The 21,586-nt window shown below is 36.5% G+C and overlaps 1 protein-coding gene across 4 annotated transcripts in view; it reads right to left on the bottom strand.

The window, feature by feature from the left end:
* Positions 1-285: 285 nt before the first annotated feature.
* TRAK2 (trafficking kinesin protein 2) overlaps positions 286-21,586 on the bottom strand; it is a 36,078-nt gene continuing 14,777 nt past the window's right edge. For 2 of the 4 annotated variants that reach the window (XM_085299414.1, XM_085299413.1), the window contains exons 4-16: positions 17,501-17,577; positions 16,695-16,811; positions 15,655-15,864; positions 13,424-13,502; positions 11,282-11,412; positions 11,002-11,076; positions 10,210-10,347; positions 9,169-9,248; positions 8,280-8,483; positions 7,842-8,140; positions 7,226-7,504; positions 5,926-6,025; positions 286-4,505 (exon numbers count right to left, since the gene is read on the bottom strand). In XM_085299414.1, the coding sequence (XP_085155540.1) occupies positions 3,827-4,505; positions 5,926-6,025; positions 7,226-7,504; positions 7,842-8,140; positions 8,280-8,483; positions 9,169-9,248; positions 10,210-10,347; positions 11,002-11,076; positions 11,282-11,412; positions 13,424-13,502; positions 15,655-15,864; positions 16,695-16,811; positions 17,501-17,577 (2,468 nt within the window). In that variant the 3' untranslated portion in view covers positions 286-3,826. Of the gene's footprint in view, positions 4,506-5,925; positions 6,026-7,225; positions 7,505-7,841; positions 8,141-8,279; positions 8,484-9,168; positions 9,249-10,209; positions 10,348-11,001; positions 11,077-11,281; positions 11,413-13,423; positions 13,503-15,654; positions 15,865-16,694; positions 16,812-17,500; positions 17,578-19,742; positions 19,848-21,586 lie in introns of those variants that run through there. The other 2 variants (XM_085299416.1, XM_085299415.1) reach the window with 2 other exon arrangements.

Below are 21,586 nucleotides of genomic sequence, written 5' to 3'. Positions count from 1 at the left end.
ATTGGAATCACAGTCTGGCTGAAGTTTATATTGCACATTTATACTACCTTTAATTGCTTAGGTATGAGCACAACAGCAGTCTGGAACTGCCTGATCAAGTTTTTAATTGATTTCTCAGATAGCTTTTACAGCCAGCACATGCAGATACCAACTTACTAAGCTTGTGCACAGTATACCAGTCACTAAATTTGTAGCTAATTTTTAAAAATGCCTAATTTCAATTTATTAAAGAGCACTGCAGTATAGAAAATTACATCTGAAACAAACCACACAAGATGACCAATATAACRAAAAAGGGCATGTTATACATGTTTATTATCAAATTTACACTCCACCATGAAACAACAGTAGGTGCCAAAAGCAGATGAAAAAAATACCAAGTTCCCAGACCATTTAAATATTGTGTGTTATCCTCTTGTGCAACAGCCAAATGAGGCTCAAACCCCATTTTCTTCTTCCTTCTCTTCTGCTTTTAGATTACAATAGATTTTCCACTTTATTGACCACAGGTATTTTGAGCATGCAAATATCACTGAATTTATCAAAGCCAGTGAAACTACAGCTTGCTAGTTCTGTAGGCATAAAGTTAAATTTGTACTTAGTTTAAGCCATCTTAGAATCTGAATAGATAAGTACTACAAGTATTTCCTTCTCAGCCTCTTAAATTTTCACATGCATGGATAATTCCTTTCTTTGTATCATCTGTTTTTTTTTGGTTCTGTCCCAAACCTGCAAGATAACAGGAATTTTCCAAACACAGCTCTCCTTTACTTCAAGTTCACCTTCCCCCTCAACCAAGTCACACTGATCTGCATCAAAAGATCTCGTACACGATCTCAGCTATCAGTCACACAAGTTCATTTCCTCTCTAGTGGGAGGCAACAGAAGCCAAATCAGTTCCTATAATGATGACAGCTATGCCATGTGCTATCAGAAACACATAAGTCATTAAAAAAAAAATTGTCTTCTGGGTTTTGGCACGAAACAGTAAATTTGGAAGAAGTAGTAGTTTACCCTGTCACTGCAAGTTAGGCACATGTATACACAACAGACATCATCGTCCAAAGGCATAAATGCATGACAGTTTCAGCAGCACTGCACCGCAGCATCAGCCAGCTGCACAAACACACAAGCACAATGGTATAAAAATTATTTCCTCTTTTCCTGCCTTGTGTAAAGTATCTGATTATACATCATCCTACAAGAAGCTTTCAGATATATCCATAATATTGATTGAACTGAACCACRTTATACTGTTAGGTTGTGGAATGTGAAAGTGTCCTAAAGACAAGCATACATTTCATTAATGTGCTTTTAGATGAATTTTAGCAGAAGYCTGGTCTGCCAATGGAATTCTGATTTAGTTGATTTGTTGCTTCTGCTGCTAACACACAACGATCCAATGGCTGGAGTTACTTAATGAAGTTAGTTAGGAACACAGTGAAATGCCTTTGAAAGTTTAACTGTAACTTACATGGTTCCTGTAATAAGTGTATATAAAATGGACATATATTTGACACATTATACACTCCTCTGTTTACTCATACCTGCTGTTTCCCTGGGAGCTGCAAATACACAGCAAACATACCAGTCTTTTAGTTCACTGGAGAACAAAATAACCTCCACTCCTTTCGTTCTTATTCTTACTTAGCTAAGTAAGATCCTGTGCACAGCTAAGGAAGTACAAACATAAATACTTACAAGAAGAAATTAAACAGTTTTCATTTAAAACAAAATTAACCCGTATATAATATTTTAAATAAAATTCACCTTTTAGAAGTGTAAGATTTTGCTTAGAGAGCGAAAGGCAACTCCAGGAGTTCCTGCATATTTCTGTGCGCTGCTGATAAACAAGCTTCCGCTGAGAATCCTTGTGCAAGTTTGAAGTGGTTACTCCTTTTCTTTTAGAAAAGCCTACTGTATCACAAAGAGTCACTGTAAGATCTATAGGGCTGTAAAAGTAGAAAGGCCACATTATAAGTTACCTATAAACCAGTTTATGAAATTATCTTTTCCTGTCCTGCTCCAAACAACCCTGCAGCAACAAGGGCCCTGGTTATGATGGGTGTGCCTCCTGCCAGGTTCAAATCAGTGTGTTTCTACTGATGCTTCACCCCACGATCCCAGAAAGGTACCAGCTATGTTCCATGTACATTATAACAAGCAGGGTAAACTTTGACTGTTTTAGCTAGTTGTATGGAAGTGGACCTTAGAAATTACTTCAGAACACTGAAAAGTACAGAGAAAAAATTATATGAAGAGTAAAAAATTTGTTTCTGTTCTGGTCATTAGCAAAGACCCATTCCTCTTAGAAATTTCAAGCAAATGTATTTTCTTCTGTAAGTTATGCTACAAATTCTGATATATTGTTGTTCACTCAGTTATGGCTAGAATCTTGGACAGGATGATTTTTTTCCCCTGATTTAAAAAGACAGTCTGGGTTGTAATATTCTGCAAATTACCACTAGGACAAATCAGATTTCTCCAACAGAGTTGGGCACTCTTTTTGAGGCAGAAAGTCTGCTTCAGTTTTGTTCAGAAACAGATTCAGAATCACTATGCATTTTCAAAACACAAAATTCCAATACAGATCAAACTGATTTATATCCATTAAAGCACTGCAAAAAACACTAGCTTTTACTTTCCTTGTTGCTTCAGAATGTGGAATGCTAAATTTTGCTTTAACCACAGATCCAAAATGATTTCCAAAAATTTTCTTAATGAAATCTTTTAAACAGAATCCTGCCTAAAATCAGAAATACCTGAATGAAATGCTTTTAGTTTACTACAGAGCTCTCAAATATACAGACTGCTACCTGTCAAGAGAACATTCTGATCAGAGAACTTCCAACACTTGTCTTTAAGTAAATGCTCTCTGCTTAGGTCAAATAAAAGCAAAACCTGAATCAAGCACCTAGGTTTTATTTCCCTTTGCAACACTGACATGTGCCTGAGATTTTTCGTATGTGCAAAACTACCCTCATTAAAAAAAGATGCACAGCACGCTTTGGAAAGTTACCTTAGTGCGAAATAAAATACTTTTACATTTTTTGTATCTAATACATACTTTTCCTGCTTTTTAATTCTTATTCATTGCACCTTCTTCTGTGTGCTTCAGAACCTCTGGAAAGAAATTAACTTCCGTTAATACTTCACTAGCACAATTGCACCCTTTCAAAATACAAACCCTAACCACCAATTTCTGTGTTCATAAATAGAAGCACTATTTCCTTACAGAGCATGAAAGGTTCTCTCCCCTGCCTCTCAAATTGAGAGGCGTTCAAAAGAGTTACAAAGGAGTGCAGCCTCTGAACTGGAAAATACATGAATCAAAAGAATCCAAGTTTCTGTATTTGTTTGCTGAAGAGAGAATCTTGAACCAATGATACTAATCAGACTGATTGTTATTTTAATATCATATTTAGATGGCATGGTCTGATTGCTAACAACTAGTAAAACATCATGATCATATGGTGGAAAAATAGAACAGCACCTGCAGGACAGTTCTAAACATATAGATTAAAAGATTAAAATACCGAGAATATCTACTATGGTCTTTCATTTTTGCCTAAGCAAGACAGATCCTGAAAAGGGCCTCAAAACTAAGCTTTGGTTTCTTCTTTCTTTTCTTATGTTCCACCAAACCCTTTTTCCTCAAACCCAAGCAATGCTCTTTTCTCTTTAATCCCAACATCTCTCTCACACATCTTTTAACATGCACACGCCTTCTCCAACTCTTCTGTAACACATTTAAGCCTGTCTGCGCTAAATGTTCACCTGTCATTTATTATTTACCATGCTACAAATGAGCTGTTTTTCAAACCAATCATTTCTCCTTTAGGATATCCATTTTTGAGGACTGTGCACAAGCTGGAGCTCCCAGTGCCCCTATCATAACTGGAAGGCTCTGATTTCTTCTCAGTCCTGCCATTAAGTTGCTACTTGCATTTAAAAATACAGCCGAGTCCTGTCTCTGCAGGCCAACCTCTGGCCTCTGATTTCTCCTTTGGTCCTGTGCCTCAGGGGGCTTGACCACCCTGGCAATTCCCAGCCTCTTCAGCCTGTCCACCAGGTTCATCTTCAGTTGGCCTACGTCTGGAGCATTACGGGAGGGCTTTAGGCCATACATTTCTTGCAAGAATGTTTCCGCTGGTCGTGAAGCCAGAAAGTTTTCTAAGAGATGTGCTCGAGGCTCGAATGGTGGAGGGGAAGGACAAGGTGAATGTGAGGGAGAATTTGGTGGAGTAGAAGGAATGGGAACAGATCGAGGGGGCTGTAGCAAAGGCGGTTTTTCTAAGATGGGGCTATCATAAACCTTGGCAGAGATGCCTCGTTCTTGCAAAAGTTTGGCCAGACTTCTGGTGCTGCTGAAGGTAGTAGTTGCATCTCTTCTGTTAGTAAGGAACTCTCCAATACTAAGCCTGTAAGACATGGCTGGAGTGCTCACTACTGTGTTTCCAGTGCTGCTAGCACTATTTCCAAGTGAAAATGGAGTGCACATGGAGCTGAAACAAAATAAAAACATGACAAAGATACACGCATTAGACATCTTCATACTTGCTCTACTCCATATTTGCCTTTTTGCATGTGGAGGACTCGAGAAAAAGTAAGCTATTGGTACTAACTTTGATAGAGTCGACTTTAATAGATTCAGAATTACTACTCTGCAAAATATTTAGAAAATATTATGTTGACAGAGAAGTTCTGCCATTATTCTAATAGACAGAACAGTAAGTACAAAAAAAAAAAATCTTTTGTATACAATTTTAGCTTCTGCATATAATTTTTAATATATAGTCATGAAGGAGAAAAAAACCATATTTTAAAGTTCTATTAAAACACTTCTTGGAACAATCTTGCCTTATAATCAAGCTCATTGTTGTGTTATGCCTCCTATTTAGCTTCAGAAAGTAAGTTCTAGTCCAAGATTAAACAAGAGAGACTAAAACTTTCCAAGACTATTGTCACTCAGGAGTTTTTAATTGCATGTTTCATAAAACAATTATAAGGCATATAAGGTGGTGAATCATGAAAAAAAAAGAACTTACTCTGTTGAAGAAAACATTAGTTAGTGAAGGTTTGCTAAATTTCCAGACAACTGAAACCTGAATTCCCTAGACAACCTATGATACAACCTTGACAGGCTGCTTCTTATCAGCTGCAGAATATCATACTAATATCACATTAATACCAGTCTTTACTTCCCAGGCACAAACCCTGTAATCTCCTCTGCTCCAACATTAACTCAGATTATGCTTCCCAAAACTGATTATAATTATTCTGTTTTCTGAAAAGACATTCTGGATGGATACTGGATGTCAGACACACTTAAACTCCTCTACTAAACGTGACCTAACAGCCAAAAATCCTCACAAAAAAACTCCAAATATTTGAACAAGAATATTAAAGTGGGTTAACACTTCTGAATCAGACAACTGATCCACAGGTATTCTACTATAAAAAAGACACAATCAACCAAGCCAGAAAGTAACACTGGCTAACTGCAATGAAAACCTTTATGATAAAGATTTTTAAAAAAATCTTATAGAATCTGAAATATAAACTATGATCATCTGTACTGTATTAAATCAAATAACTACACAAACAGCCAGCAATAAYTTAGTTTTTAAAAATTATGACCAAATAGGTATCAATTGCTTCTTATAATGAATATATGATAAAAGAAATTTTCTACTTAAGAGTATAAATTTACTTTCTTCTAAATCACCCTGACCTACTCCCTACTCTCACTGTGGGAAATTTTAACTATTCCCATAATAATTACAGCCATTTGTATGAGTAGTATCCTACATGCTGGCTAGTTGCCTCACTATGTTCTTAAAGCTGGTCCATGTGTTAAAAGCTGGAAAGCAACTGTTTAATCCTGTGCAGCAGCAGCTCCTAGAATACCAGGAGTCATCGTACCTGGGAGTAACTTGGGTCACATCAGATGGATGAAGGATCCTACAGGTTGTGAAGGTAAATGTGGAATTTGTGGAAGACAGACATTTCCCTGGATTTGAAGCTGCAATGTAGAACATTTACATCCAGTGAGGGTAAAAATAAAGACAGAAAAGGACTAATCAAAGCAAAGACAATACTATTACCACTGCTATATATATTTTTGATAAAGAGCAAAGACAATGAAAACGGCATTGTCTCAAGGGCAAATACTTTCCATTGAAAAAAAGATATTGTCATCAGTTCATTTTAAAATTCTTTTAGTTACCTCCTTTATATTTTTTCCATAAAAGATAAGCTGAAACTACTTTGTTCAAATGTTAATAATCTCAAAAAAAAAGTAAAAGCTAACTAGCACTGCAAGAAACATTAACACCCAAACTGAATCTAAAACCAAGGATCATTCTGCATGGATGCAGGTTGCTAGCATTTACAAACACCTTTGCAAAGAGAACTGAAAGCGACTGCACCTCCTGTACTAAGTTGTATTTCAGGTAGCTCTTCCAATTGCACTTTGGAACTCGGCAGAAAACTAAGTTTTTGGAGGTAGATTCTTAGACCAAAATAAAGCCTAATAAAAGGTAGAGTCCTCAAAAGAAGCTTGAGGCCAAGATCCCAAACTGCARTCACAGAGAAATTGGCATATAAACAGTGAAGGAGTCCTTGCAACAAGAAAAACAAAACTGGAACGTTTTTCCCTTTCTGTGACCTCAGCCTTACCTATGGATTTGTATTCCAACCTTACCATTCTATGAAACACAAATAAGATCAATATTCACAATATAGCATATTCGCCTAAAAAGTTTACAAAATTAACTCCTTCCCGTCTTAGGCTACTCATTCTCATCTTCTATCAGGGCATTGTTTTCCACCGAATACAAGTTTAATGCTTTTTACTAACAAAAATAGCACACTTTTAAAATGGAGCGGAAAAAGCCAGTCATCTTTAATTGTTTTAATTTGACAACTGATTAGCATATAGTAAATAATTCAGATTTTGACCTTATCACAGTTCTCCAGCAACCATGTTCTTCCTAACTACAAACAGACTTGGAAGACAATCATCACCATCTGAAATCACCAACATTACATCTGGCAGAACCCAGATGATATTGGCAATGTCTCCCCACCAAATTCACTTGGTTTAATGCTACTTAATTTTAATAACTTAAGACTTCGGGGGATGAGGGATGGAGGCCAAAAACAATAAGGGCTCAAACAATAAGCATGCAAAAGGAGGAAAACCACTAAATGTGGTTCTTACCAGTGAGTGGTACAGTTGCTGAAGTAATAGGTGGCAGGAAAATCCCTGCGACTGGCTTTGCCACTGCACATTTCCTTTTCTCCAGGAAGGAAGGTTGCACTTGAAATGTTATACCTCCTTCCCCTTCTTCCTCATCATCCTCCTCCAAGTCAGAGATGTGGTACACAGTATCATCAGACAGAGGGGTAAAACCTTTTGTAACAACACCTGGTCTTGGGTCAAGAATGGTGCCTAGGTTTGGTCGAGCAAGCTGCTGCCAGTGAAAAAGGGTCTGAGATCCTGGTGTGGCAAAAGAGAAGTGTCTCAGAAAGCCATTACTTACTATTTATTATACGGAGTTACAAAAACACATGATCAAAACAACTTCAGCAAACTATGGTACATGTGTGTACTTGATGGCAACGCCACAAATAACAAAAAATCTAACCTTTAGCACCATACAGGAAAACCAAATAGAAAGTGATACTCATGAGCTAGCTGATACCTAGCCACCAAATACTGTTTTTTCCTCTTACTGCATATTATACCTACTTATACACAGAGCAACAAAGATTTACCTGACAAATTAATCTAAAATCCTCTTCTGCTAAAGAGAGAAGGAAGATCATCCTCTTACCTTCAATGGGCTTGACAATTTGTAATTTTTCTGGTAGGAGGAGACGGACATTACTAGAGCTGGCAGAAAGATCTGTGAATTCTGAGTTGGTACCCAGGGAAAAACAACTTTCTGTTGGTGTACTACGGCCACTGGCCTCTTCTTTCTGCTCAGTCAGCAAATGCATCTTTCGCTCCCACTCCTCCTCAAAGAACTGCTTCTCGCTCAGGTAGTTTTGACGACGGAGGGATAGCCTGTGCAGAGCTGTGGCTAAGTCATTGTCTCCAGYGTCTCCTTGCTGGTCCGGCTTATGAGCATCCCTGGGATAAAAGAAATTAAATAATAGTATATACTAAGACCATTAAAGTAAATATTTCTCTCAGACRCAGTAGAGATCCTGTCTGGATTTAGCTTTGGATCAGTTAATTCAGAAAGATAATAACAGACTATGTTTCCTACCTCAAATTCTTCTCAGAGCTACTTCTCTGGGTCATCTGTATGTGGCTCTCCGATGGGTGTAATCCAGACTGAAAGGGCTTTGCTGTCATAACAACACTTGACCGATTAGATCCAGGGATTGGCAGTGGAGCAGGAAAGGAAGAAGAGCGACCACGAATGACATTAGCAACCTTGACAGTGTCAAATACTCGTTTCTGTTGACCCCTGCAGGCATGCAAATAAAACAAACAAACGTGTTTTTCAGAAGCATTTTGGAAAGGATATAATGAAGGAAAAGCCTTTGAACAACAGACTTCTCAAAGGCTGCAGAGACATGACTAAAAAGATTTAAGCCCAGAACAGGATTGCCTAAGATATTCATGTTGTAAGGAATACTGTTCTAACAACAGAATCTGTTCTATCAGAATTACCACTCACTTTGACTTGAAAGACAAAATTTTCCGCTTAAAACCACAGGATAACCTTCAAGGGCATCTATTTAACCTCAGAATTAAGGGCTCCAGGAATAGGCCTTCAGGGCTTTGGAAACTGCTACCAGTCTTTCAGTCTAATTTCATTTGCCAGAGAATTTTTCTACAAGGATTAAAAGGAATGAAACTCGTGTTGTGCACTGGAGAAGCTGCATCATAAATATGACAAATTCAAAAAGGAAATAAAATCCTTTTAGCAAATTCCTAGCTTTCTCATAGAATCAAATAAGAATGGTCAGTTTCAATGCTGAGAAAACTATCAAATACAACAAAGCGTTTTTTTATTAAATTACAAAGAAGACTTATCAATGAGGGAACATTCAGGCTTACAGATTTTCAGAAATCAGTTTCACCTCATTTGATATAGGCATATGGAAAAATGTCAAGGTAGCATATATAGATGAAGCTGATAAACCTACTTTTGCTTAGAGGGAACAGATTCTTCACCCTGACTCAATTGCTTCCGCATTGTTCCTTCGATTTCTGCTGCAAGGGAATCCTAAAGGAAAATGCAAACCAAAATAATTGATTAGATTCAAGTGTTCTTCCTAATAATTTTAGCAGAAAAAATTTCCTTTTTTTTTTAAAAAAAAGGAAAAACCTCAAAATCTGCACGTCTCTCATATCAGTAGCTTTCAGCACAGTGTGTTATGCATAAAGCTCTAGGTCTCTGAAAGGGGAAGGGGGGGGGACTTTCCACCCCTACTACTCCTACATATAACTAGCATGGGTTCAGTTTACATCAGCAACAACTGCATTTCTGGGGGATTCTTCATGTTGCTTTCTTAAGTTAAGCTTCAATTGCAAGATCACTTCTTCCAAAGCCAAAATATATGTACATGGTGGATACCACACAGAACAGCCACCCAAAATCTGACAAATTTCCAGGATGGCCAGAAACTTATCAGAATGCACTAATTAGAACAGACCTGACACTAAGAACAGGAAGAAAATAAGTTTTTAAAACTTTTTCCATTGGTTTAGTCATCCCTGGCAATTCAACTAATGYTATGCATGTCTGATGATGTTTAAATTTATTTCACAACAAGATAAGGACATAAAACTGTATCACAAACCACATAAAAAATTCTTTTGGAACTCTTGAAAAAAATACTCTGTTTTATTTCTTGAAGAAATACTGCCAAGATATAAAATTCWTATCAACCTTGAATGACATACTAGCACAACCAAACACTCCAATTCCCATATTTAACGGAATTGTCATATAAAATAGAAAATCAGCTTTAATATCACAATATGGCTAGTGAATGACTAAAGCATAAAATTCTTAGAAGTTAATATATTAAATAATTGCAAGAATGTAAGATCAGCCCGTTTGCCTATTGCACAATAATGTTTCTCTCTGCAGCTCCAGTAACAGCTGTTTTTTTCTCATAGTTCTAGGCTACTGTGGACCATGTTTACCAGCAGGTATATACCAAGCTAGTGGTATTTATTACCCCAGGAAATGCTCCACATGCCTGGGGGCGGCTGAGAACAGCAGCAGAGCTGGCTCTGCTGCGCAGCAGCTTCACTTCTTCTTGTGATTCATGCAACATCCCCAAACACTCTGCGTTCCGATCTTGCAGCTCATGTAGCTGAAAGAGGAAAAGACGACATCAGTGCTGCCAATAAGGTTCAACAGCAGCAAGGAAAAGACAGAATGAAATTCAGTTTACTCCTACAGAGCCTCATACAGAAGAGGCTGATTCAACACCACCATATTTCTCCACATACACAGCACATGCCGGCATCTGAAAATGGAAGCACTAATGGTGCTCAACATGGCAGCCGCATTGATTTTAGTGGTAAGGCATGAAGTGCAAAGTAAAACTCAAAAAGAGGAAAAGGTAAGATAGAATGTAAAAGAAAATGTATCAAAAAGCTCTGTAAATATAGTGACTACAGATGCAAAAGAAGCATAAAGGAGGACTTTTAAGATATAATGAGCTAGAGTATTGTTGATACATTCAGTAATGGTCACATTAAAGCACTCTTCTGAAAACAACTGAGAATAGTAAGATCTACCTACTTGCACACCTTCCTTGCCTTTCAGACTCATGTGAACTACAAAAATATTTGTAGTTGAATTATCTAAGAAATTTTGCTATTTCTCCAACCATTTGGTTAGAAGCACATTGAAAAAATGAATCAAAATAAAACAAAGAAAACACCAACCAAACCCATGTTCTGTCTCTTATTTTTTTTTTGTCATGTTCTATTACAAACATACATAGAGAAGCCTTACGTACCTCTGCTGTCAGTTGTCTCTGAGCATCTTTGGAAGCTTGTAGGTGAAGTTTCAGTTCTTCCTTTTCAATCACATGCTGAAAGTACAAAAAGGCACTAATTATTTTCTCAGCTGATTACTCTGAGATCCTCTCCATATTGTTTTGAAACTGCCACTCTCTTGTGGTGTATTCCCTTGGCTTGCAAGCCTATTCTTCTCTGCTGGAAGCACAGGCGCACACATGCGCGCGCACACACACGTGCGTGCACACACACACACACACTTCACCACCACTCCCTTACTTCTTTGAGTTTATGTTGAAGATCAACAATCTGAGACAAGAGGGATGAAATCTCTTCCTGGTAGCGAACCAGTTCCTCACTCTTTTCTGACAGCTCCTCTGTTATTCTAGAAATTTGAGCATTGGATTGCCCTACAAAACATAAAAAAGAACTTAGTAGAGAGCTTTTTCCAAAGCAGGACAAAAAAAAAAAAAAAGAGAGAGAGAGATCTGTGAAAGACAACAATGTGCAAAATGACCAATAGTTTTTGGGAAATCAATTCACATTTCATAAAAGCAGGAGCCCTGGAACATCTACAAAATACAAAATAAAGGAAAGGGGAGGGAAGCAGGAGAAAGGAACAGGCTTAATTTTAAAGGCAGGTTAACATATTAAAAAAAAAAAAAAAGAGTAAAAGGTAAGATAGAATCCAAAGGAAAATATACTAAAAAAACACTGTAAATGCAGTGACATACATGTTACTGTTATGTGAGAAGACAGAAGTTCTTCAGAATGACCATAGCAGAATCCAAGGTATTCCGCTATAAATGATTTCAAATGACAAACTGGCTCATGACCTAGGCCAGTCTTATTAGAATATGCTGAAGTAGTCAGACCTAGTTGATCTCATTATTAATTACCATTCTTTGTATGCAAAGAGATTTTATCAGACCTTGCCAAGCATAACATACGACATATAGCTATTTAGCTCTTGATTGTGGTCACTATTTATTCCCCAAAGACCCTGTCTCCTTTTTTTTTTTTTTTTTTTTTTTCCTTTGAGTGAGCAACTTCACCAAGATAACAAAGTATCTCAAAAAAATGAAATATTTTTAAACAATGACAGTTAAGAAACTGTTTACCTGCCCTGAAAGGATAGTAAAGTTACAATAATGTCTGCTCAATCCTGCATAAAGAACAGACTACAAATTTTCAAATATAACCTCCAAGCAACACAGTGTCTACCTTATTTATTTTTTAAAAATAGAAGGTTTTCCATGAATCATAACAGATTTTGAGTTAGAAAAATGATTCTTTCTGACAGCGATAAGTATTTATTTTATTATTAGGAATACCGTAAATTTGCTAGATACATGTTTAATTGATAGCGGTCACAGATCTAATGCAGGACAGAGCTTGCACCATGGGCCCGCTGACATGTAATCTCACAGTTAAGATACCTTTTTCCTGAAGGTATAAATTTTAAAGCTGTAGACTAGAAATCCTTTGGGAGAAGGTTCTTTCTGAGAGTCTAAAGTGCCCTGTGTGTTTACATGTGCTATAAGATTAGACAAAACAGCAGTTATTGAACTTCTCATTGTAGGAAAATAGGAGAAGTTACATGAAACAACTTCATTTGCCAAAGATTTACATTTTTAGAGGAAGTACAGTAAGTCACAGCTAGGTGCTAATTCTAGATGGTTATCTGGAATAAAAAAAATAAAAAACAAGTAGCAACTCAAGCTTCTCTACAAGAGTGGTATAGAATAAAGCAATCTTAAAAGATAAGCTTAAGGTTATCTATATGACATAAAGGAGGTGACACATATCAAATAACTATAGATAAAATACTGTACCACCAGATTACACAACGACCATAGAAAACAAGGATTGTTCCTTAGTATTTCAGGATGTTTTTGTGATTTGTGATAGCTCCTGCTCTTTGCAAATAAGGATCACTGTTCCAGACAGAACACTTACCAATTTAAACACTTTTTATAGCATTTATATAGTGTATAATTTATATTTTTAAAATATACCTATATGTTTTGAGAGAAATGATAATTCAGAATGAGTATTTAAGAGTTTATGCACTGATACATTTCAGTGTTAAATGTGCTGAATACTCTTTTCAAGAAGCATATTTTGTTGATTTTCTAGTTTCTCTAGACTTCAGTTTAGGAGGTTTCATGAACATTAGGTTTGGGGGTCATTTTCTCTCTTGCCTTCTCCCTAGAAACAGTACAGATAACTGAAGTTGAGTGCCAGAGTGAAACTTCATGAAGTACAAAACAGCTCTACACTTCAGTAAAGAGCAAGTCTCAACTCATTTACAGAAATTACTGAAGCTCATTTTTGAATTCAGGGATAACTACAAGAAATTGCAGGCACTGAACACTTAAATATCTTTTTGCCATTACAAGATACCACCTGGATACTCACGTAGCTCTTTGACACAGTCATTAACCAGCTGCTGTTCCTTTTCTTCATAGGTAATGGTTTCTGTCTTCAGATGGCAAGCCTTCAAGAAAATTATAGGTTTTCCAACTTAYATTTATATTTGCATCTATACAAACATTAACATTATAAATTTTTTATTTCTGAAATTATTGTAACTGAGGAGTCTCCCCTCTCTGTATCTTTGCAATTTCTGTGCATCTGGCCATCCTTCCTGTCCATTTTTTCCCACCACAACCTGTTTCCCTAAATTGCATAGATCTTTCGAACGAAAGATGCTTGCACAGATGTCCACATGCACAAAATCTGCTCTCTCTTGTGTCTAATAAAAAAAAAGTTGCAAAATACGTAATTTGGTAAAGAAACATAAACCAGAATTTGCTTCAAAACTTCATAAAGCAAAAAAATCTTGACAAGTAAATGATGTTAGTCAAATCAACTATAGCAGTGAAAAGCTCTCCACAGAACAGCACTTCGCACCTTCCCCTGACTCATCCTTTTAGACAGTAAGTAAGTTTTAGTCAGTAAGTTTTCTGAGCCAGAGACTGAGTCTCACCACAAGTTTAAGCAACATTGAACATACTGGATTTCCACCTTCATTTGGATTTTCAGCCTGATTCCATAACACTAACCCTTGCACACAATGGTCTTTGTATTCAGGACTGCTTGCCAGTAAGTGACTCAGAAAACTTAGTGATTGGGTTTAAAGATTATTCAAGTGAATAGAAGTATAGATACACAAGCACAGATAAACATACTTCTTCACATAACCCTATCATAAACATAAATAGTTCAAGGCTGTTCTTAGGAAAACAAAGGCAAGCAAATACTGGCTCAGTATGTTTGAGACTATTTCAAGGCAAGGAGGGGGATGATATATCACAGAATGACAGCAACCTCTTTTTAACCCCAATTCTACCTACTAGGGCGGACTTAATTCATTTCTGGTCTGTTAAGTTTCATAATCATATGCAGAGCTGACAGCATAACAGCAGTATGACACTCCCTCATCCTTGTGTCACAGCACTATCAAAAGGGATATACTTCTCTGGCTGAGTACGCTGGAGACAAAACAAGGCGGGGGGAAATACACTTTGTTCACACTGAAAAATTCCGGTCCCTGAATTGCAAGCACTATATAACACACAAGAAGGGATGTAACAAATCAGAAAGAGCATCTTAACATTTCTGGGCAATACAAATCTTTCTTTATAGATTTTCAATTCTCTTCCCCATTACAATTATTAAAGTTTTTGACACTGGAAATACAGGTCTGAGAGAAAACAGATGGAGRTAGAAGAAGAAAGAAAGGATACTCTAGAGAACTGGAATTATAAACAGCAAAACTTTTTTCCCTTCTTCTTTATTCCACCATCTCATATTTCCAGGCCAGATCAACATTTTATTAAGAGAAGTGTTGTTGTAACATGCAATCTCAAGCTCATATTGGAAAAGGCTTACTTAAAAACAACAAAAAAAATTCTTTAAGAAAGACTCTTAACCAATTTCCTGTTTTACAAATTCCATCTCCACGTCCAGAGAAGAAACAATTAGCATCTGCAGATTCCAATTCTTATAACCTTTGCCTTTTGTTCCATGACTTTTATAGCCATTTATTTTGTCTAAGCATTTGGTGCCTAATCTTGTAAAAGCACAAAGCCTGTGTTCATGTTTTGCACATCAGAGATACCAATTAAAATACGGAGACTAATCACATACTCAAAACTAAGTAAGTATGTAAGGGATTTAAAGCTTTTAAAGTTTTAAAAAGCTTATAGACTCTTAATATTGAATACAAATGGACAAAAATGTTATGTCAGTTCAATGGAATTCCGGATAGAATACATGTTGACAAAAATATAATGTTAGCTCCATGGAATTCTCAAAAATATACATACATATAATAAACAATAAAATAAACTGCAGTCGGATTTACACCACAACAGGTCACACAAATCTGAGAGCCTCAGAGTTTCAAGAAATTTTGCTGGGTGCTCGCATGCATGCCTATATTCTTTCACTATCATAAAGGTATTGAGAAAGGAACATTAACAGACTCTGAAGATAATTAGGAGTATGGCAGCATTCTGAAGGAAACAGAGGGATGGGGAAGAGTGAAGGGAAAGTATTTATCTACAGGAATACAATACAGTCATTTCAAGAGAAGTCCAGAAGCTGTATTTTTTAAATCATCCTGATCTATCTCATATCTGTACCTTTGATCGGAGGGCTAGGTTCTCCTCTTCCAACTCCCTGAGTTTATCTTGCAAGATATCCAGCTGCAAGAGACTGTGTGACACATTGAAAGATTCATTGGAACGAAGCGGGGTGGAACAGCTGGAATCTGTTTCACTCTCCTCGGAAGCAATTGACACAACACGAAGCAGGTCATCCTTCTTTGACAGTTCATGCTGCAGCTGGTTAACCTATGACAAGAAAAAAAGATCTGCTTGTGATATATACTTAACCTATACAATATTATAGCAAATTACTTGTGCAGCCTCTAGACTCTGGGAACATCACAGGTCCAGTATAAACTGAGATTAAAAACAACCCACAAGTCACAACCAATTTATACATATTTGCACAGAAGATTTAGGTTCTATCTATTTTATATGTAGCTCTCAAAATCATAACTTTAACACTGTAACTGAGACTGAACAAGGTAACACAAGAATGGACAATTAACTTCAAAACAGTTTTCCAGCTTCTTTGACATGTCTTTACATTTTAACTTGCTAACATGTTTCTTCTGCACTATAGCTTTCTGGAAAAAAGAAAAATCCTAGACATCTGTTCCCCAAGTCCACACATGAAATGAACTGTGGCCAGACAAAAACAAGAGAAAAGTAAGCAATTTAGCTACATTCCATTTCGCATATCCAAATTTGTGTGACCATATAAGTCTATTCTGGCTTTCAGCTGATTACGAGTATCTATTTATTATCTGCATACTGTTTTATATAAGCAACTGAATCCATTTCACTATAACCTAGAATATGTCTGTGTTATCCAGAGATAAAAATCTGGGATACTTTATAGGTTGTCAACTTCTTTTTTAAGCAAGAATAACCAAGAAAAGTTTACATAAAGTAAAAGACGGAGTGAGCATCTTGAGAAGAATTCTGTTTCTGTGACATCTTTTTAATATATTTTTAATGTAAATATCCATTAAATCAAACTCATTCTCTGGTTGTTTCCTCACTTGTGAAGTTGTTTTGTAAAAGGTTTGGTCAGTTGTCAGTTCATCACTCACTTGGTCTAGAGTTTGTCCCAGCTGTTCTTCTAGTGCTTCATTCTGTTCTGTCAGAAGATGGTTTCGCTTAAGAAGGGCTTGTCCAATTCGAGCTGCCAGTTCCAGGTCCCGATCTCTCTGTTCACAAAATGAGAACAAATTTCTGGTTTTGATCAGATAAATTTTAAATTCAGAGCAACTTTAGATTTTCCTGGCTATTGCTCAATATATCATAACTTTGTGATCCCCATTTACTCTCAAATGGATTGCTTCAGCAATGCTGGTTTGAACAATGGTTAATGTTTCATCATTTGGATTCAAAACACATCCATAACTGTGTTTCTTGATACAGTTCATTCTTTTCCACAGTCATTTGCAATAATAGGGAAGGTAAAAACCCATCAACTACCTGGGAAACAACTTAGTTTTTTGTGCTGAATACTGGAGAGGTATATGAGTTCCTTCATACCATTCCAAGAAGCTACATATACTTAGGCCTGTAGTCTTTGAAGCATCACCTTCTTCAGGACAAACTACTTGACTGAAACAGTGACGGAAGGGTAGAAGCTAAGAAGAAATATGAAAGCAGAAGAAAGTTGTTCCTTTCTTATGCCTCACTACCTCCTTTGAAGCATCCTTAGCTTTGTTAAATTTTGTTTACGAGACAGTGCAGCCCATGGGCAGCTTTTCATTACCCCCACATATTTCACTACTTGATAAGCAACTCCTAAAGGTAACTGAACCAGAATTCCCAGTAACTGAATAAAATCTTTCCCCAAATACATGTCCTCAAATATACTATCAAAGCATTATAGAGATGAGCATACCTCTGCTAGCAAATGTTTGACCATGTCAGTATCACTGTAAGTTTTCGCTATTTGCTCCACATTATCTGTGCCAAGAACTGAGAAGAGAAAAAGAGAGAAAAAAAAAACTTACTGAAGTAGCTTAAGTACAAGAATAATGTTGGGAAGGGAGAGAGCTAAAACTCAGAGGATATTCTTTATATAAGTACAAATACAGTAAATAGTTCAGGATACCAGTGGAGGCTATGAAAATGCATCTTAACTTCAGAAACATGAAACAATACTCATTTGGGAGACAGAGCCAATTAGGTCTTAAACATGTATAGCTTTCAGTAAGATTAGCTAAAAGCTGAGGTGCTCATGTATCCTTCAAATTTATGAAAGGGAGAAAATCTCCTAAGACCAACTTTTTGAATACAGTTAAACTACTGAATCATCCAGCTTGCTGAGGAGAGAGAAAGAGGGGTACTGCATATCTAAACAAATCATAGAAATCATAGACTGGTAAGGTTGGAAGGGACCTCTGGAGATCATCTAATCCAACCCTCAGCATAGCCTCGTCTGGGGATTGAACACACGACCTTGACATTAGCAGTACCATGCTCTAACCAACTGAGCTAAACCTGCCGTCTAAAACAAAGCTGAAAACATTCACAAACTTTACCCTCAGAACAAAATCCACTTTAGCGTACATKACAGCTATAAACAGGAAGTATGGAGACCCCAGCCACTGATCATGAAACCTTATTTATGGAGTGCTCGATCATCTTAGAAACAGCTAAAAATAAACGGAAAAACAGCCTGCATGTCTGCAATTCAGATGCAGTAGTAAATCCTATCTTATTGATAAAATGACTTAAAAGTTTGAAGAGTTGGTGAAACTACTAAAAAAATGAAAACAATCAAGACTTGAAAAGAATTTGAAAAACAGGTTTGAGTCAGGAAGAAACAAACAGCATGGAGAATTTACGGCAACTCTGGAAAAAGAATCAGTGCTAAAACAAAACATAGGCCCCTACTAGCTCTTGTCTTGAGAAATAAAATATTCTAGTAAAGAAGGAACCTTAATTACCTTGTGCAAATTTACGAGATTCAGCCAAGGAAAAGGGAAGATATTTGATAAGAGTTAGAATGACAGAAAATTAAAGCAGAGGAAAAAGAACCAAAAAGAGAAAAAACCTAAGGACACAGATGACTGATTTGCATGCATCTGCCACCACAAAAAATTGCAGCATATGTAAATGTACACTTAGTACTACTAAAACTTTCTTAGAACTTTGAAAGAGCCATTTAAATATGAAATACCCTTCAGGAGTGAAATTATACATTTTACTTGCAAGAGATGGGTGTTTGTGCCGGTGTAAGTTCAGTAGAACGTCATCATTTTTGCATTATGGAATCAGGATTATGGAAGCAAAGAAGGCAGCAATATAAATAGAACAAACGGAAATATCTGTTTCAGCTGAATTTCTAAGTTAACCAGTTTTGAAACTAATTCCATTAGTATCATACTGCAAGGTGAGACTGTAATAGGATTTTGTCTAACTTTGCTTCTGTAGAACTGTTTGATTGTTCTACCATGTTTAAACCTGCTTCATACTCTGAATAGAGATACTGGTATTGGTTCCGTTTTTTTTTTTTTTTTTCCTTTTTCTTTTTTGTTGTTGTTGTTCTCAGTGAGGGCTGCACATTTCACTCAGACAATGAAGCACTAACTTGAAGCGCATGCCATCTTTATTTATGTATGTTACATAAGCTGTGTGTGCTCTTTACTTAGGTAACTTCCACACATAACCTTGCAGAATATAACACTAAGGTTATGCTAGGAAGGAAAAATAAAAAGTTGTATTTCAGTTTGAGCAGAAACTTATGCAGGCAAACAGAAAGAACAATATAGAAAAAGGAGGTATGCTCAGCTATTTCTCTAAAATAGTTTACAACAGAAAAATAAATCAAACTATCAAATAAAACACTCTTCCCTCAAGTAAATCAGTAGGAAAAAAAATCCAAAGCATGCTATTTGGATATTTAGAAGCTTTGAATCTACAGCAATGCAATTTACTAATTATATTTCCAAGCAGGGAAAAAACAGAAAATCCCTTCACAATATTTTAGGTACCTATCTATCTGTGCAAGGCAAACACTTGAGAGGTCAGCTTTACTGTACTACTTTAAAATAGTTGCAAATATGTGATGAAAGCAGACTCCAAACTCACTAATCTGAAAATTCACTGCATATATATAAAGAAGTGTCAACCCTTACAAGCAAAAGATTACAGCCAGATCTCCTGTGGTAAGAGTTCCCATCAGACGATTCCATTTATTCAGTGCTATGTCACCTTAGTGAACTAATTTATGCTAATTTCATACATAGTTATTCAGGCAGGTTTTTGATGTCTCCTTTCCTAAAAGTAAAAACAACAAAAAGGTTGTCCCAAAAATATTTGCTCTGATAAAAGAAATCAAAGAAGTAGCAGCTTTAAGACTTAGCTCCATACAACTTTTGTTATTTTCACACAGTACAGGATCACAATCACATTCAGTTTGTTATAATTCTCTGTCATGAACATATGCCTGTGCAATCTCTCCTCACTCACCTGGCCACGTGAAGGCTGTAAAGAACTCTTCATTTTGGTTAATGCTCTCGTTATCCATCGCCATGTCCTTTTACTCACTTTTATAAAGGAGCTCTAATGATGGAGTTTTGTAACTCAGGGTTCTTTAACTATGCTACCACAGTTGAAGCAAGATATTCTTCTGCCTCGCTGAAAACATGGCCAGTGAGACTCAATTGTTCATTGGATAAATCTTCTAAAAGGCAGCAGCAGCCATAAAAAGAGGAGGAACTCAAATGCAATAAGCTGGGTTTTCCCTTAGATGCTGTACAAGGTACACACTGACTCACATTACGAGCCTTGCATCCTATTTTGAAAAAAGTTACAACAATTTTTCCATAGATACACACATACAGTCATCAGAAACAAACTCAGAGGTAAACGAACTTATGCTTCAACAGTGCGATTTTAATATATTGTCATATTCTCAATTACAATCATTAGTAAGAGAGATATAAACTTCATCTAACAAGGTGTACCAGTATAGTACTTACAGACTATAACTACATCCTGATTTGTAGTTCTATCTGTCTTCCTACGAATTACTAGGCTCAAAAGGGCTAATATGAAGACTGCTACAGTCAAACTCTTCATCTAGACAATTTCTAGGAGAAATGTAAATCTTATTTATCCTGAATTTATTTGACTCAGTAGTTACAAGAGCATTCTTAAATGATGAGATTAGTTGTCTGTTATACCTACCAGTGATCTTTTACAGTAGCATGAAGCACTTCACATCCCAGTTGTGTGGTTAAATTTTAATCTCACATATAGAAACATCTAGACTATCATAAAATGCAAAGTTCTAAGAATGACTCATTCTTAAGATTCACTTTTGAACGGAATTCTCACAGTCATTGTAAGAGGGCATTTTTGAGAATGTCAAGAAAACATCTATGGCAACTGTTCAAAAATATCTCAAAAGCAGTTAAAAAGTATTTCTCACTGGGTGAAAAAGGAAGGCACCACCTTCTGCAGTCCTTGGATAGCTAAGTAACAAATAAAAGACTTCGTCTTTTAAAACCCTGCCTCTCTCACCACAGTTTGGAAACGCAGGTTCACACTGCCAGGAGGGCCTTCTTTTAGAGAGCTATGTTCTTAATCACACTGGAAACAGCCTCAGCAGAGCTGCATTTTATGTAGACTTGCTTCCAGCACTGACAGATGCTGATCCCACCTCTTTAAAACTAAGCTTAGAGGCAAATACATACCTCACTGACTACACAATTGCTCCAAGGGAACTATAAAAGTGTTCACTCAATTCAAAACCATTTAGGCTGGCAATATTATTATCAGAAATAGACAGGGTAATAAACATTGACTAAGTGGCTTTTTAAATACTTGCCATGATTAAAAAGAATTCCAAGGCCACAAGCTCAATGGAGAATAAAGATCTCCTTAAATTGTGGGACATTGCATGCTTAGAAGGTAATATTTTGTTTACTCTTTTGCTATTTCCTGGGTGGAGCACCAAAAAAGAAAAAAAAAAAAA

The sequence above is a fragment of the Rhea americana genome, unplaced genomic scaffold (genome assembly GCF_003343005.1).
Source record: "Rhea americana isolate MKP2758 unplaced genomic scaffold, rheAme1 scaffold_15, whole genome shotgun sequence".
NCBI classification, from domain to species: Eukaryota; Metazoa; Chordata; class Aves; order Rheiformes; family Rheidae; genus Rhea; species Rhea americana.
Note: the sequence above shows the minus strand (reverse complement) of the source record. Positions and strands in the feature narration are given on the sequence as shown.